The sequence below is a fragment of the Folsomia candida genome, unplaced genomic scaffold (genome assembly GCF_002217175.1).
Source record: "Folsomia candida strain VU population unplaced genomic scaffold, ASM221717v1 Fcan01_Sc033, whole genome shotgun sequence".
Classification (NCBI taxonomy): Eukaryota; Metazoa; Arthropoda; class Collembola; order Entomobryomorpha; family Isotomidae; genus Folsomia; species Folsomia candida.
Window position 1 is genome coordinate 1,280,687 of NW_019091225.1, and position 14,625 is coordinate 1,295,311.

General features: G+C 40.5%; 1 protein-coding gene across 2 annotated transcripts; it reads right to left on the reverse strand.

Annotated features, from left to right (window-relative positions):
• Positions 1–9,926: 9,926 nt before the first annotated feature.
• Positions 9,927–11,344, reverse strand: LOC110860544 (tereporin-Ca1). 2 transcript variants are annotated; one of them, XM_035860454.1, is made up of 4 exons: positions 11,225–11,344; positions 10,945–11,139; positions 10,712–10,835; positions 9,927–10,623 (listed from the first exon to the last, which is right to left on the reverse strand). In XM_035860454.1, exons 2-4 carry the CDS (start codon positions 11,129–11,131, stop codon positions 10,251–10,253), a joined length of 684 nt encoding a protein of 227 aa, XP_035716347.1. In that variant the 5' UTR covers positions 11,132–11,139; positions 11,225–11,344; the 3' UTR covers positions 9,927–10,250. The 2 variants fall into 2 exon arrangements, with proteins under 2 accessions (XP_035716347.1, XP_021965295.1); XM_022109603.2 differs by having other exon boundaries at positions 10,945–11,298.
• Between the last annotated feature and the right edge of the window lie 3,281 nt (positions 11,345–14,625).

Genomic DNA, 14,625 nt, shown 5'->3' on the forward strand with positions numbered 1-14,625 from the left:
ACAAGCTTGGAACACCTTGGAACACCTGTTCCGGGTCGTGTTCCTCGATGTTCCTCATGTGTTCCTCGGTGTTCCTCATGTGTTCCTCAAGGAACAAGCTTGGAACACCTTGGAACACGTGTTCCGTCTGTCCTCGTGTTCCTCATGTGTTCTCGACAAGCTGGAACACTTGGACACGTTGTCGGGTCGTGTCCTCGGTGTTCCTCATGTGTTCCTCAAGGAACAAGCTTGGAACACCTTGGAACACGTGTTCCGGGTCGTGTTCCTCGATGTTCCTCATGTGTTCCTCGGTGTTCCTCATGTGTTCCTCAAGGAACAAGCTTGGAACACCTTGGAACACGTGTTCCGGGTCGTGTTCCTCGATGTTCCTCATGTGTCCCTCGGTGTTCCTCATGTGTTCCTCAAGGAACAAGCTTGGAACACCTTGGAACACGTGTTCCGGGGTTCGTGTTCCGCTGTGTTCCTCAGTGTTCCTCGGTGTTTCCTGTGTTTCCTAAGGAACAACTGGAAACCTTGGAACACGTGTTCCGGGTCGTGTCCCTCGGTGTTCCTCATGTGTTCCTCAAGGAACAAGCTTGGAACACCTTGGAACACGTGTTCCGGGTCGTGTTCCTCGATGTTCCTCATGTGTTCCTCGGTGTTCTCATGTGTTCCTCAAGGAACAAGCTTTGGAACACACCTTGGAACACGTGTTCCGGGTCGTGTTCCTCGATGTTCCTCATGTGTTCCTCGGTGTTCCTCATGTGTTCCTCAAGGAACAAGCTTGGACCACCTTGGAACACGTGTTCCGGGTCGTGTTCCTCGATGTTCCTCATTGTGTTCCTCTGGGTGTTTCCTCATGTGTTCCTCAAGGAACAAGCTTGGAACACCTTGGAACACGGTGTTCCGGGGTCGTGTTCCCTTTCGATGCTTCAGTGTCCTCGGTTGTTCCTCATGTGTTCTTCGGTGTTCCTCATGTGTTCCTCAAGGAACAAGCTTGGAACACCTTGGAACACGTGTTCCGGGTCGTGTTCCTCGATGTTCCTCATGTGTTCCTCGGTGTTCCTCATGTGTTCCTCAAGGAACAAGCTTGGAACACCTTGGAACACTTGGAACACCGTGTTCCGGGTCGTGTTCCTCGATGTTCCTCATGTGTTCCTCGGTGTTCCTCATGTGTTCCTCAAGGAACAAGCTTGGAACACCTTGGAACACGTGTTCCGGGTCGTGTCCGTGTTCCTTGATTTTCCTCAGTGTTCCCTCGGTGTTCCTCATGTGTTCCTCAAGGAACAAGCTGGAACACCTTGGAACACGTGTTCCGGGTCGTGTCCTCGATGTTCCTCATGTGTTCCTCGGTGTTCCTCATGTGTTCCTCAAGGAACAAGCTTGGAACACCTTGGAACACGTGTTCCGGGTCGTGGTCCTCGATGTTCCTCATGTGTTCCTCGGTTCCTCAAGGAACAAGCTTGGAACACCTTGGAACACGTGTTCCGGGTCGTGTTCCTCGATGTTCCTCATGTGTTCCTCGGTGTTCCTCATGTGTTCTTCGGTGTTCCTCATGTGTTCCTCAAGGAACAAGCTTGGAACACCTTGGAACACGTGTTCCGGGTCGTGTTCCTCGATGTTCCTCATGTGTTCCTCGGTGTTCCTCATGTGTTCCTCAAAGAACAAGCTTGGAACACCTTGGAACACGTGTTCCGGGTCGTGTTCCTCGATGTTCCTCATGTGTTCCTCGGTGTTCCTCATGTGTTCCTCAAGGAACAAGCTTGGAACACCTTGGAACACGTGTTCCGGGTCGTGTTCCTCGATGTTCCTCATGTGTTCCTCGGTTTTCCTCATGTGTTCCTCAAGGAACAAGCTTTGGAACACCTTGGAACACCTTGGAACACCTGTTCCGGGTCGTGTTCCTCGATGTTCCTCATGTGTTCCTCGGTGTTCCTCATGTGTTCCTCAAGGAACAAGCTTGGAACACCTTGGAACACCTGCCTTGGAACAGCTGGCATGTTCCCTGTTCCGGGTCGGTCGTGGTTCCTCGATGTTTCCTCATGTGTTCCTCAAGGAACAAGCTTGGAACACCTTGGAACACGTGTGTTCCGGTCGGTTCCTCGATGTTCCTCGTGTCTAGGTTTCTCATGTGTTCCTCAAGGAACAAGCTTGGAACACCTTGGAACACGTGTTCCGGGTCGTGTTCCTCGATGTTCCTCATGTGTTCCTCGGTTTTCCTCATGTGTTCCTCAAGGAACAAGCTTGGAACACCTTGGAACACGTGTTCCGGGTCGTGTTCTCGATGTTCCTCATGTGTTCCTCGGTGTTCCTCATGTGTTCCTCAAGGAACAAGCTTGGAACACCTTGGAACACGTGTTCCGGGTCGTGTTCCTCGAGTTCTCATGTGTTCCTCGGTGTTCCTCATGTGTTTTCGTGTTCCTATGTGTTCCTCAAGGAACAAGCTTGGAACACCTTGGAACACGTGTTCCGGGTCGTGTTCCTCGATGTTCTCATGTGTTCCTCGGTGTTCCTCATGTGTTCCTCAAGGAACAAGCTTTGGAACACCTTGGAACACCTTGGAACACCGGTTCCGGGTCGTGTTCCTCGGATGTTCCTCATGTGTTCCCGGTGTTCCTCTGTGTCCTCAAGGAACAAGCTTGGAACACCTTGGAACACGTGTTCCGGGTCGTGTCCCTCGATGTTCCTCATGTGTTCCTCAAGGAACAAGCTTGGAACACCTTGGAACACGTGTTCCGGGTCGTGTTCCTCGATGTTCCTCATGTGTTCCTCGGTGTTCCTCATGTGTTCCTCAAGGAACAAGCTTGGAACACCTTGGAACACGTGTTCCGGGTCGTGTTCCTCGATGTTCCTCATGTGTTCTCGGTGTTCCTCATGTGTTCCTCAAAGAACCAGCTTGCAACACCTTGGAACACGTGTTCCGGGTCGTGTTCCTCGATGTTCCTCATGTGTCCCTCGGTGTTCCTCATGTGTTCCTCAAGGAACAAGCTTGGAACACCTTGGAACACGTGTTCCGGGTCGTGTTCCTCGATGTTCCTCATGTGTTCCTCGGTGTTCCTCATGTGTTCCTCAAGGAACAAGCTTGGAACACCTTGGAACACGTGTTCGGGTCGTGTTCCTCGATGTTCCTCATGTGTTCCTCGGTGTTCCTCATGTGTTCCTCAAGGAACAAGCTTGGAACACCTTGGAACACGTGTTCCGGGTCGTGTCCCTCGATGTTCCTCATGTGTTCCTCGGTGTTCCTCATGTGTTCTTCGGTGTTCCTCATGTGTTCCTCAAGGAACAAGCTTGGAACACCTTGGAACACGTGTTCCGGGTCGTGTTCCTCGATGTTCCTCATGTGTTCCTCGGTGTTACTCATGTGTTCCTCAAGGAACAAGCTTGGAACACCTTGGAACACGTGTTCTGGGTCGTGTCCCTCGGTGTTCCTCATGTGTTCCTCAAGGAACAGCTGGAACACCTTGGAACACGTGTTCCGGGTCGTGTCTCGATGTTCTCATGTGTCCTCGGTGTTCCTCATGTGTTCCTCAAGGAACAAGCTTGGAACACCTTGGAACACGTGTTCCGGGTCGTGTCCCTCGATGTTCCTCATGTGTTCCTCGGTGTTCCTCATGTGTTCTTCGGTGTTCCTCATGTGTTCCTCAAGGAACAAGCTTGGAACACCTTGGAACACGTGTTCCGGGTCGTGTTCCTCGATGTTCCTCATGTGTTCCTCGGTGTTCCTCATGTGTTCCTCAAGGAACAAGCTTGGAACACCTTGGAACACGTGTTCCGGGTCGTGTTCCTCGATGTTCCTCATGTGTTCCTCGGTGTTCCTCATGTGTTCCTCAAGGAACAAGCTTGGAACACCTTGGAACACGTGTTCGGGTCGTGTTCCTCGATGTTCCTCAGTGTTCCTCGGTGTTCCTCATGTGTTCCTCAAGGAACAAGCTTGGAACACCTTGGAACACGTGTTCCGGGTCGTGTTCCTCGATGTTCCTCATGTGTTCCTCGGTGTTCCTCATGTGTTCCTCAAGGAACAAGCTTGGAACACCTTGGAACACCTGGCTGTCCGGGTCGTGTTCCTCGATGTTCCTCATGTGTTCCTCGGTGTTCCTCATGTGTTCCTCAAGGAACAAGCTTGGAACACCTTGGAACACCTGTGGAGCACCTTGGATACACCTGTTTCCGGTTGGTGTTCCTCGGTGTTCCTCATGTGTTCCTCAAGGAACAAGCTTGGAACACCTTGGAACACCTTGGAACACCTTGGAACACCTGTTCCGGGTGTGTTCCTCGGTGTTCCTCATGTGTTCCTCAAGGAACAAGCTTGGAACACCTTGGAACACCTGTTCCGGGTCGTGTTCCTCGATGTTCCTCATGTGTTCCTCAGTGTTCCTCATGTGTTCCTCAAGGAACAAGCTTGGAACACCTTGGAACACGTGTTCCGGGTCGTGTTCCTCGATGTTCCTCATGTGTTCCACGGTGTTCCTCATGTGTTCCTCAAGGAACAAGCTTGGAAAACCTTGGAACACGTGTTCCGGGTCGTGTTCCTCGATGTTCCTCATGTGTTCCTAGGTGTTCCTCGTGTGTTCCTCAAGGAACAAGCTTGGAACACCTTGGAACACGTGTTCCGGGTCGTGTTCCTCGATGTTCCTCATGTGTTCCTCGGTGTTCCTCATGTGTTCCTCAAGGAACAAGCTTGGAACACCTTGGAACACTGTTCCGGGTCGTGTTCCTCGATGTTCCTCATGTGTTCCTCGGTGTTCCTCATGTGTTCCTCAAGGAACAAGCTTGGAACACCTTGGAACACGTGTTCCGGGTCGTGTTCCTCAATGTTCCTCATGTGTTCCTCGGTGTTCCTCATGTGTTCCTCAAGGAACAAGCTTGGAACACCTTGGAACACGTGTTCCGGGTCGTGTTCCTCGATGTGCCTCATGTGTTCCTCGGTGTTCCTCATGTGTTCCTCAAGGAACAAGCTTGGAACCCCTTGGAACACGTGTTCCGGGTCGTGTTCCTCGATGTTCCTCATGTGTTCCTCGGTGTTCCTCATGTGTTCCTCAAGGAACAAGCTTGGAACACCTTGGAACACCTTGGAACACGTGTTCCGGGTCGTGTTCCTCGATGTTCCTCATGTGTTCCTCGGTGTTCCTCATGTGTTCCTCAAGGAACAAGCTTGGATCACCTTGGAACACGTGTTCCGGGTCGTGTTCCGCTCTCGGTATCATTCCTACTGGACCCAGTGTCAACTGTAAATCTTGTTTTGCATACATAAATTCATTTATTGAACTACTTGAGATTTCAAAAACGTTGTTTAGGAGCGGGAAATTGACTAAAATAACCGATTCCAAATATAATGGCTAAACGATTGTGAACTGTGCAAATCTATGATTTTGGATATCCAATTAATTCCTATTCTGGTGAAATCACCAGACGTTTAGAGGGGTAGGAATTATTCTAAATGACTAATTAATGGCTCCAGTAATGAATGGTAACGAGAGCGGTGATGCAAAAATTCTGTAATCTAAATTTATTTAGTAGCTGTAATTGCACTTCCTCGCTAAGATTTCCCACTTTTTGGGACCTTGCTTATGTAACTTACACAGTTTTATGACAATACAATAATTAAGTAACATTAGTAATCTCCTATCGTCTCAAGTTGCCTCATTCACAATCCGTCCATTACTATCCATTTCTATCCATTTCTGTGCCGCATCATCACACCGCACAGAAACTCCACTCATACACATTTCTGTGCAATCTCGCCATCCGCACAGAAACTCTGCCATTCAGTTTTTCTACCTTCACAAACCATCCACAAATTTCGAAACACTAACTTTCACACACTTGCTCGTTGGGAGCTAACATCCCAAACAATTGCTATAAAATACCATGTTACAAGTTTTGATTTTGTCTGCATTTCCTGCGCTTAATAATATAACAATAATTTATTTCTGAACTTTAGCCAGACGAGTCAAAACTCTGGATAAGGAAAGATAAGGAAATTAACAGATTTATTTTACAAACTGCAGACCTCGTTCAGTTCGTTTCATTTTTCAAGGTTTCATGAGCATTTTTTAATATAAATAATTTTAATAATCTTGGCATTTTAACTAAGCTCACATCATCTAGTTTTGAATTTCATAGAATGAACTATTTAACTGCCGATGATAAACTTTTTGATTTTGTTTAACGAAAAAGAAACATTAGATTGATTTGATGTCTTGAAATTTGACCAAAATTGAGATTTTAGAATATACTTATTTTTGAATCTTTGTTCATTTCCTGGACTTAATGTTACATTTGGTTTCTGCACTTAATTAGCCAGACGATACCGTTCAAGTCAAAACACTGGACAAAGAAAGATTTAAGAAATTAAGATTTATTTACAAATTGGAGACCTCTTTAAATTTGTTTTATTTTTCAAGGTTTCATAAGTAAGTAAATCGTATTTATTGTGTGGGTGATGTTTAAATAGCACAGTGTATGTGTTTATTCATAGTTTTTTGTTTGCTAATAAATAAATGTAACATGAATCTCAATGAAGTATGTGCATAATATGCAGATCGTCTGTGATGGTGACACTCGTGCATAAAACTAACTTAACGTAATGTTTGTTTTATGTATGTCCACATTTCGAAATATCATCCCAAGTCGAAACACTGGATGAGGAAAGATTCAAGAAATCTGCACATCTTGTTCCCTTCATTTTATTCGTACCCACGACTAAAATGCATCAAATTGTTCATTTTCAATTGCAAATTCAAATTGTATTGCAAATATCATACAAATATTTTATAACCATAAACTAAACCCTAAAAAGGAAAGCTTAGATGAGACAAGGAAGTGCGATAAAAAGTATTTAATAAATTTTTTCTCCTGTGAATGATATAGAATTTTAATATTTCCAACATCAGCGCCCCATTCCATTCAATACCATGTACATATATGATATGTAATTAAATTGAATAGAGCAGTATCAAATTTCTGATCACATTTATAAGAATTCATCATTTTTAGCGACAGGAACAGTTATTAAATGATTTTACTATGTATCGGAATTATATTTAAAATTTGATAGTTATAGTATAATGTATTGAATGAAATGAGGCGCTGATGCTGGAAATCTTAAAATTCTATATCATTCACAGGAGAAAAAATTTATTAAATACTTTTTATCGCACTTCCTTGTCTCATCTAAGCTTTCCTTTTTAGGGTTTAGTTTATTTCGAAGTTTTTAATCGAATTAAAAAGCAATTTATTAAGTAGCATTAGGTGCTTATTGTGATAGTTTTGTTCGCCCGTGGGCATAATATCTCCAGAATGACTCAATATAATCAAAGTTTTCGTCATTGTGCTTCTAGTTTTTAGTTCTCAGTTGGGTTAGATAATGGGGTCAATCGGACCACCCCCCACAGCGCTAGGGGGTGAGGTCTAAACTTAAATATTAAGTTGAGCCTTAATTTGCATGTAGGGTGTCATTTAAAAGAAATTTAATTCAATTGATTCCTCCTCTACTCGGTTGTTGGGGTGTCGCAGGGTCATATTCAGCGTTAAAAATCCGTTAAGCGTGCTTTTGACAATGCAATTTGACCTTTGAATGACATTTCATGACCTTTTGACATTGAAGGGTGTGATCTACAGTGTCCATCTATGAACTCGTCCTGTCTATTGACGTTAGGAGTTTACGTTCAAAATTTCAAGTCCTTTCGTTCAGAAGTTATCGGACTAACAGACAGACGGACGTAACGATCTTATAAAGGGCTTTCAACTCTTGATAATCACTTTGCTGGGTGATCGGCGGGCCTTAGCAACTAAACTTGGTGGTGGGAGAGGTGATATTTGACCACCATCAAAACTTTCTCAGTTTTAAACCGATTTTGGGTGTTTTAATTTTGTATTTTTCTAAAAAATATTTATCAACTTTTTTCCCATTTACATTTAGCATACATGTCTTCATTTTTTTCTAATTTCCCAAAAACACATTTTTGATGGTGTTTTTGCTGCATATCTCAGAAACAGGTCAACATTTTAGCCTCCCGTTCGGTAGTTCAATTCTAATTTGCCATAATTAACTCTGGACACTAATTTCATTAAAATCAGATGGAAATCGACGGAGATCTGAAAAAATTAAGCTTTTCAAAACTGTAGTGAATGCTTACTTAGATGATTTTTTTCCATATAGTAACTATGGCCTCATCTAAGAAAAAGATTTATGATTTATCAATTAGTGCCAGTTTATCACCCAACCTTAGGTTGGCAACCTATTATACATATTATAGTTGTTGCAATTATGTTTTCTCAAATATTTACGTCGACACAAAACTTGTGCATAAATTACAAACAAAATTGCAGTTGAAATTGAAACTACTTCGCAATAATTTTAGTTGAATTTATTATCCAAATTTCTACTAGTCACGCGGCAATAAATATTAAGTTGTAGTTTATGTAAGGCTTGAGATGATGAATGATGTTGTAAAGTCGAAATTTGTCCAAAATGTGGGATAATAAAAACACTGTCAGCTCTCACTGTCGAAAGTATATATTATCATGTCGTCATTTCACTTATATTTGATAGGGTATGCATGGATGATAAGCACGACGCACGATAAGCATCAAGACAAATAACATGAAGACAGTTATTTATATATAAGTTGAAACACTCGATTTTAAATTAAAAAGGTAGAATTTTTGTAGTTATTTGAAACTTGTACCAAACTTATCTGGGAGTCCAAGAATGCTTAAAGATTAAATTTTTCGCAAGTTGGTGACAATTTATAGTGTATTTAAGGCCAACAACTTATTTTAAATTCACCGGCAACACTACCTCTCAGATTGAATCTTTTACATTTTTGACGTGATTTCTGTTGCAAAATGCATTTCCTTGACTAAACGTAATGTATGTTTTATAGTATTTTATACACACATTTCGAAACATAGCGATTGAACTATTACAAGCTAAACGACTACAAATTCCAGAAATCTCCACTGTTTTCGCATCTCGTTTCATTTATTTTACTCGTGGTTGCATGCAAAACTCGGTTCTTAATGGGTTGCTTTATGATCCTGTATGTATATTTTTGTATCCCCATTGAACGAGCAGCAAAGAATTAGATGTTCAGTTAAGCAAAAATAATGGTGACACACGGTCTGGTCGTGATTGTTTGTTTTCGTCTGTCGAATCAAGGTCGAATGAGTTCAGATGGATTTTAATTGAAAAATATGGAGCTTTGATTAAGAGATTTAAAAAAGCAAGGAGAAATTACTTTATGAGGAAGTGAGGTCCACTTTTTTTGAGAGATGACGGCGAAAACATATGTAAAGTAAGAATAGAACAGAATAATAATTCATCTGCAGAAGAGAAAATTTACCGTTTGAGTTGCAATTTGCATAAGATGCAACTGCACTCAAGGGGTTCGAACTGGATTATCTGGATGCGATTTTGAGGTCATGACGCGATAGTGCACCATAAAATTTTTACACGGGTGATGGTTTGAGTTCAAACCCAGGAAACATATCTACTCGATAAATTTTTGTTACCGTAATTGTAAATGAATAAATATTTGAATAAAAATATTTGCATATTACATATTGAAGTCTGAATAAATCTGATTGTCATATTGAGTGGGATAATTTAACTACTTTGCATTTTATCACGTTGGGAAAATGCATTTATAGGAAAAGCGAATTTTGAATGGTAATTCCGATTTTGCAATTTTTGATAAGCAATAAAGTCACAAATCGTATTTTAGAGAAAGAAATTGGGAATTAAATTATTCAAAACATATCGAAAGCGTAATGGAAGGAAATTCAATTAATTTCAATGCGAGCGTTAACGTTTAAGGGTTGTTTCACATTTTCAGAAATTGCGTTACATAAGCTTCTTTTTACGAATAATTTCCTTCGTAAAAGAATAATTTGTGAAATAAATAAAACAAACCGTAATATGCAAAAAAATAATAAATTAAAAATGTTTGTACTTAAGATATCTTTTTTATTAATTAAATAACATCCTTTAATTAGCTAAAATTAATTAGTCCATAAAAATATAATTTGTTGATTTGTCTGCAAAGTTAAAACTTAATTGTTATTCTCGGCCAAATATTGGCCAAGAATTGCGGAATAAAATCATCAAATCAATAATAGATAAAATAGTAAGTAAGGATTTGTGAGTCGTTTCGCAAAAGTGCAAAATGCAGTTACAAAAGTAACCTTACAATAAATGCAAACTTAACTAATGAGATTAACGGAAACGTGGGTAAATTATGATTCAGTCATTCGAAAAAATGGTGACTTTACGTCAAAGATATATTAAGCTTAACGATCGCTTTGCCCCTGTCGCTCATCGTCCCTCTGATTTGATAAGCACCATCCGTCGTCCACATGGGGACGACGTCATTGGCCAAACTGTGGGCACGACCTCCCCGCTGGTAAAAGTCGGCGTCCTGGTACATCCTGTCGAAAAGGAGCGTGACCTCGTCCTCCTCTTCGTCCTCCGAGTGGGTGAAAAGGGCCGAGTTCTCCAAGTCGAAACCCGTCACGATCGCGGTTCCGAAGTGGTTTCGGTATTGTAGTTGGTTGTACGCGACGGAAAACATGACCGCGACGCGCCTCGGAGAGTCACCGATTTGGTAGGTCAGCACGCCAATAACGCCGTGGGGAGAGGATCTGTAGATACGATTGTAAAAAAGATGAGTAAGAAATTTTTCGGAAATATTGGAATATATTTCCAAGAAAAATCTCAATTAGCACTCACGGATTTTTGGAGAAAACGCACGCCTCCCTCGTACCGGGTTGGATAACTGCTGGGAGTGGGTAGTACAAACCTCCGTCGAAACAGTAGAAATGTGGAAGCGTTAACGGAACGCTTAAATGATTTGCTGAAAAAATTAGGAAAGAAATCTTCAGTAAAACAAATCGCAAAATTTTCGACTTCTTTTTTACAACACATTGATTATGTTGTTCTGTTTTCTCAAATAAATCACTCACAGATCTGAATAGTACACGTTCTATTGCTTCTGATTCCATTGGAAATGATTTCCGCAGTGTTTCCTCCGAACATGGTGTGACCTGCGAAGGTGGTGGTGAGGAATGAGGGGGATTTCGTCACGGCCTGTTTTCTCCCCCGTGGTGGGGACACTTGCTCCGGAATCACGATGGGAAGCACAGTTTCCATTCTATTTTCTGTTTTTTAAACAAATTTGATTATCTAATTTGTCCCTTCGTAGAACTTCGTAGGGGAATATTTTGCAAGTATACAAATTCGCACTTTTATTTGCGGATGGGTTCACAAGCTTTCAAGTTTGCTGATCAAGCGTCCAAGTCAGACTGAGCTCTGCTCGCGTCTCGTCCTCGGCTAAATACCGGATCATCCCAGCAGTAGCTAAACTCAACTTACTGCAAATTCCATTTAGCAACTAATTTCGCATTCAGTTCGTTCGTGCTTTATTTTGGTCGTCGTTCTCATTATTATGCAGAACAATTAGAATTGTAACAGTAGCTCGAGGAAGCCTGATCTCTGACCAACGTGCAAATAATCACCATCGACAGGACATGACTCCCCTGCGATTCTTCATCTCGAGGAATAATAAGTAAGTGCAGAATTATGAGGGAAAGTGCTAATCAGCCCGAGTCTGAGCTAAAGTGGGAGGCTCAGGGATATTTTACATGACAAAATGCTGTAATAATTTACAAGATAATGATACGCACTAGAAAAAAGTGCAGCTATTTAGAGAAGCAGGTCTAAATCTAAATCAATGTATGTGATCTATCCGATTTGCATTTTTTTAAAGTTCGCATATATTTTTTCCCGTATTAATTTTAAAACGTGTGACTTTTCGCATCTCGATTCAAGCAATTTAAATATTCTGCCTCCCGTTTTACGAGACACCGTATCAAAGGAAATCCCACCTTTAAAACTAATCGCACTTACGAAGTGCAAAATCCAAACAAACTGCGAACTTCCTCCCTTGTTCATTCTTCTTGTTGGTACAATCCTCCTCTGCAAAATCATCGTTATTAATTCGTCGGAATTATGGATGCCCAGTTTCATCCAGTTTGATCTGAAAAATGTTCACAGTTCAGTTTCAGCAGCCTCGATCCACAGCCGAATACAAGTCCTCAATTAGTTTGAATTGAAGCGAATCACGAGATAATATGAACGCAACCAACGAGGGCTAAAATATCGTTCCAGTCTTGCAAATATGTGACGATGAATAAATGCTGAATTATTTTAGAATGACAAACAAAATAGCAAAGTCATTACGACAGGATTTAAAGAGACGAAAATAATTTGTGACTAGAAGCGTTCCAGTATTTATTTTGTAATGAAATTGGTCTATAATCTTTAGCTGTACGCAGTTCTGGGCAGCATAGAAATTAAACGGACTCCTAATTAATCATACACTCTTAGAAATCCAGTATTAAACTAATACCAAGCGGTATTCATATATGATTCTACCAGTGGTATTGACAAGTCAGTTTTCAGTATTACCATATTGATTAAAATTTTTTACGGATAATTTTAATACCAAGCAATAGCAACTTTAACTCCGAGAAATCAATACCTGCCTGATTATACCAGATTTATAAAAGTGTGGAGTTTATGCAGATATTTTCATGTAATAAATGCGAATTTTCATTCTCATTCCGCACATAAAATGAGACCTGTACTGCTCAACTATTGCAGGATGACGTGTTTTCTTAATTACATATTTTGGACAAATTTACATACGCATTGCAACATCACTCGTCGTAACCTTTACGTAAACTTTATGTATATTTACATACAACTTAATTTTTTTGGGACACGTGGCGAGAAGAACTCTGGATGGGTAACCAGTTTAACTCGAATTGTTGCGCACCCGATTTTGTTTGCATTTTGCAATATTGTCCAAGTTTGTATGTATATGTTGCCGAGATTAAAGTTATTCGTGCTGGAAATTAACGTGGGAAGTTTGTGTACACAAGCTTTTTTTGTACGATATTTTAATAAAGATTTGTGTTTTTGCAATTTCGAAACCCAGCACGTGTACATAAACCTTTTCTGGAAAGAAATTACATTATTATTTTCAGAAATTTGTAGCTGGCCAAAAATATACACAAACCGGGGAGCATATTTCCAATCAAAAATTACATTTGCAAAATATTCAGGCTAATTTCATCCCTGTTAATTTTCTGGCAGAACTAAAATCGCATCCAGAAAAATAGTCCAGTTCTAACCTAATCCCTTGATCGAAGTTAAGCAAATTGTACATAAACCGCATATTTCTCGTCTGCAGATTATTATTATGCTATTCTTTTCTTATATTTTCTTCGTCATCTCTCCAAAAAAAGTGGAGCTCGCTTCCTCCCCAAGCAATTTCTCCTTGGTTTTAGATCACTTAATAATATCAGAGCTCCATATTTTTCAATTAAAATCCATCTGAACGCATTCGACCTTGCCACGACAGACAAAAACAAAGAATCACGCCCAGTGCGTGTGTGTCTCATCACTTTACTGAACATCCAATTCTGTGCTGCTCGTTCAATGAGGATATAAAAATATACAGGATCGCAAAGCAACCCATTAAGAATACCGATAGAATTTTTGCAATCACAAATCAACTGAATGGAACGAGACGTCCTTAAATCCTTCTTGATCCAGTGTTTTGTTTTGGAATGGTTCATTCACGATATTTTCAAATATGTGTATAAAACAAACATTAAGTTCAGTCAAGGAAATGGATTTTGGAGCAGAGATAAAAAAATTACGAGCTGTTCTAAATTCAGTCTTTTTGCCTTTTATTGGAATCGGACGAAGCATCTATTGTACGAACTGTCGTAATTATTTCACTAAAAATTATCAGCGGCATTTAACTTTCACTTGAAATTTTTTGCAAATTTTGTACATTAGCAAAAACAAATATTTTGCAAGCTCATAAGATAAAATTTTGGGGCGTATTTAAACTTACGTATTAATAACTTTCTTTGTGTTGTCTTAAAACGTGCGTTGTACTTTTCATGCATGCTTACCTTATCAAAAATAAGTGAAATGACGATATGATAATATACACTTTCGACAGTGTTTTTATTATTCCATATTCTGGACAAATTTAGCCATTGCGACATCCTTCATCATCTCAAGACTCGCATAAATAAACCACAACTTAATCTTTATTGCCTCGTGACTAGAAGAAATTTGGATAATCAATTCAACTCAAATTATTGCGAAGTCGTTTTAACGATAAGTGCAATTTTATTTGCATTGCAATATTTAGTGCACAAGTTTTGAGTCGAGGTAAATATTATGCAGAAAATAATATCTGAACCTGTGTTGCAATGCGATAGGTCAAATTGATAAATAATTCATAGATATTGTAATTATACAATATTTTTATGGTATTTTCAATTGCAATTTGAATTTATAATTTCAAATGAACTATTTGATGCATTTTATTCATAGTTTTATTCATAAAATGAATGGAACGAAATGTGCAGATTTCTTGAAGCTTTCCTCATCCAGTGTTTTGACTCAGAATGCCATTTCGAAATTTGGACATACATAAAACAAACATTATGTATGTTAAGTTAGTTTTATGAGCGTGTGTCACCATCACAGACGATCTGCATGTGCACATACTTCATTGAGATTCATGTTTCATTTATTTATTAGCAAACAAAAACCTATGA